The sequence below is a fragment of the Chiloscyllium plagiosum genome, unplaced genomic scaffold (genome assembly GCF_004010195.1).
Source record: "Chiloscyllium plagiosum isolate BGI_BamShark_2017 unplaced genomic scaffold, ASM401019v2 scaf_43187, whole genome shotgun sequence".
NCBI lineage: Eukaryota > Metazoa > Chordata > Chondrichthyes > Orectolobiformes > Hemiscylliidae > Chiloscyllium > Chiloscyllium plagiosum.
Genome location: NW_025196132.1, coordinates 1 through 3,205, shown reverse-complemented (window position 1 = coordinate 3,205; position 3,205 = coordinate 1). Strand labels below are relative to the sequence as shown.

The following is a 3,205-nucleotide window of genomic DNA, read 5'->3' as shown; positions in this document are numbered from 1 at the left end:
GGGGGGGGGCTGGCGCGGGGGGGGGGGGGGGGGGGGGGGGGGGGGGGGGGGGAGGGTAGGACCTACCTCGAGGATTCTGCGGAGGAGGCGACTCAGTCTGACGGCGTTTTCGTGAAGCCCCTCCCACGCTTTGAAACTCTTCTCCTTATTGGCCACAAAATTATTCCAGCAGTAGAAATAATCTGGGGGGGGGGGGGGGAGGGGCGAGGAGAGACTAGTGTTAGGCTCCCTCTACTCTTCCCTCTGTCCCCGTCTCTCCCTCTCCCTCCCTATCCCAGAGGGCAGTAGGAGACGCGCCCTGAGGCCTACCTTTGTAGGCCGTGACGCCAAGTCCTGAAGGGAGCTTTCTCAGAGCGCACTGCGGATGACGTCCCTGAAGCCTACCTTTGTAGGCCGTGACACCAAGTCCTGAAGGGAGCTTACCCAGGGCGCACTTCGAGGGCAGTAGGAGACACCGTCTGAGGCCTATCTTTGTAGGCCGTGACGCCAAGTCCTGAAGGGAGCTTTCTCAGAGCGCACTGCGGATGACGTCCCTGAAGCCTACCTTTGTAGGCCGTGACGCCAAGTCCTGAAGGGAGCTTTCCCAGGGCGCACCGCGAGGGGCAGTAGGAGACGCGCCCTGAGGCCTACCTTTGTAGGCCGTGACGCCAAGTCCTGAAGGGAGCTTACCCAGAGCACTCTGTGGAGGATGTCATTGAGGCCTACCTTTGTAGGCTGTGACGCCAAATCCTGAAAGGAGCTTTCCCAGAGCGCAGCGCGAGGGGCAGTAGGAGACGCGCCCTGAGACCTACCTTTGTAGGCCGTGACGCCAAGTCCTGAAGGGAGCTTACCCAGAGCACTCTGGAGGATGTCATTGAGGCCTACCTTTGTAGGCTGTGACGCCAAATCCTGAAGGGAGCTTACCCAGGGCGCACCGCGAGGGGCAGTAAGAGACGCGCCCTGAGGCCTACCTTTGTAGGCCGTGACACCAAGTCCTGAAGGGAGCTTTCCCAGAGCGCAGCGTAAGGGGCAGTAGGAGACGCGCCCTGAGGCCTACCTTTGCAGGCCGTGACGCCAAGTCCTGAAGGGAGCTTTCCCAGGGCGCACCATGACGGGCAGTAAGATACGCGCCCTGAGGCCTACCTTTGTAGGCCGTGATGCCAAGTCCTGAAGGGAGCTTACCCAGAGCACTCTGTGGAGGACGTCATTGAGGCCTACCTTTGTAGGCCGTGACGCCAAGTCCTGAAGGGAGCTTTCCCAGGGCGCACCGCGAGGGGCAGTAGGAGACGCGCCCTGAGGCCTACCTTTGTAGGCCGTGACACCAAGTCCTGAAGGGTGCTTTCCCAGAGCGCAGCGCGAGGGGCAGTGGGAGAGACGCGCCCTGAGGCCTACCTTTGTAGGCCGTGACGCCAAATCCTGAAGGGAGCTTACCCAGAGCACTCTGTGGAGGATGTCATTGAGGCCTACCTTTGTAGGCCGTGATGCCAAGTCCTGAAGGGAGCTTACCCAGGGCGCACCGCGAGGGGCAGTAAGAGACGCGCCCTGAGGCCTACCTTTGTAGGCTGTGACGCCAAATCCTGAAGGGAGCTTACCCAGAGCGCACTGTGGAGGACGTCATTGAGGCCTACCTTTGTAGGCCGTGACGCCAAGTCCTGAAGGGAGCTTACCCAGGGCGCACCGCGAGGGGCAGTAAGAGACGCGCCCTGAGGCCTACCTTTGTAGGCCGTGACGCCAAGTCCTGAAGGGAGCTTTCCCAGGGCGCAGCGCGAGGGGGCAGCGGGAGAGACGCGCCCCGAGGGGCCTACCTTTGTAGGTCATGATGCCCAGTCCGACCCCGGCCTGGCGAAGGCGCCGCAGGCCCTCGGGCTGGCGCGTGCCCTCGCTGCAGTAGTAGAGGCGGGCGATGAACAGGCGCAGGCGGACGTTGGGCCGGGCACGCAGGAAGTCCACCACCCGGGCCGCGCAGTCCCAGCACGGGCTCCAGGAGCTGAACCACGTCAGCCGGTAGGTGAGGCCAGGGTCCAGCGGCCAGTCCCTGATGTAATCCAGGAAGACCACCTCGGCGTGGGCCCGAGCCGTGTTCCGGAGGAAGCCGAAGTCCAGGGAGCTGGTCTGGGCGCTCTCCCGCCTCTTGACCACGTAGCACATGTAGGTCTCATGTCTTCCCTTAGCCCAGCGCACATTCTTGTAGTGGTATAGGAACTTTTTCCTCTGTATCAGGCAGCTACGGGCAGTCGGGGGGGGGGCGGGAGGTAGAGGGAGTTAGAGCGCGCGCACGCACAGAGAGGGTCAGAGACGGCGGGAAGGCTCCCTCTACACTGTCCCCATCTCTCTTCCCCTCTCTCCCCCTCTCCGCTACAGGGAATCGGGGGTAGAGGGAGTTAGAGACTGCGGGAAGGCTCCCTCTACACTGTTCCCGTCTCTCTCTCTCTCTCTCTCGCCCCCTCTCGCTCGGCTACAGGGAATCGGGGGGTAGAGGGAGTTAGAGCGCGCGCACGCACAGAGAGGGTCAGAGACTTTAGGAAGGCTCCCTCTACACTGTTCCCCTCTCTCTCCGCTAGAGGGAATCGGGGAGGTAGAGGGAGTTAGAGCGCGCGCACGCACAGAGAGGGTCAGAGACGGCGGGAAGGCTCCCTCTACACTGTCCCCATCTCTCTTCCCCTCTCTCCCCCTCTCCGCTACAGGGAATCGGGGGGTAGAGGGAGTTAGAGACTGCGGGAAGGCTCGCTCTACACTGTCCCCGTCTCTCTCTCGCCCCCTCTCTCTCGGCTACAGGGAATCGGGGGGTAGAGGGAGTTAGAGCGCGCGCACGCACAGAGAGGGTCAGAGACGGCGGGAAGGCTCCCTCTACACTGTTCCCCTCTCTCTCCGCTACAGGGAATCGGGGAGTAGAGGGAGTTAGAGACTGCGGGAAGGCTTGCTCTACACTGTCCCCGTCTCTCTCGCCCCCTCTCTCCGCTACAGGGAATCGGGGGTAGAGGGAGTTAAAGCGCGCGCACGCACAGAGAGGGTCAGAGACGGCGGGAAGGCTCCCTCTACACTGTCCCCATCTCTCTCGCCCCCTCTCTCCGCTACAGGGAATCGGGGGGTAGAGGGAGTTAGAGTGCGCGCACAGAGAGGGTCAGAGATGGCGGGAAGGCTCCCTCTACACTGTCCCCATCTCTCTTCCCCTCTCTCCCCCTCTCCGCTCCAGGGAATCGGGGGTAGAGGGAGTTAGAGACTGCGG

General features: G+C 62.7%; 1 protein-coding gene and 1 long non-coding RNA gene across 3 annotated transcripts; both read right to left on the bottom strand.

Moving 5' to 3' along the window:
- Positions 1–66: 66 nt before the first annotated feature.
- On the bottom strand, positions 67–2,232 carry aicda (activation-induced cytidine deaminase; the record flags this gene model as incomplete). Its single annotated transcript, XM_043684755.1, has 2 exons — positions 67–182; positions 1,785–2,232. Coding segments are annotated over 2 exons (564 nt in total), but the record flags the coding sequence as incomplete, so codon positions are not given.
- On the bottom strand, positions 418–1,771 carry LOC122545865. Of its 2 annotated transcripts, none has more exons than XR_006310618.1 (3): positions 1,447–1,771; positions 1,123–1,283; positions 418–864 (listed from the first exon to the last, which is right to left on the bottom strand). It is a non-coding gene; the product is annotated as an uncharacterized LOC122545865 (long non-coding RNA). The 2 variants fall into 2 exon arrangements; XR_006310617.1 differs by having other exon boundaries at positions 418–1,036; positions 1,198–1,283.
- Positions 2,233–3,205: the final 973 nt, after the last annotated feature.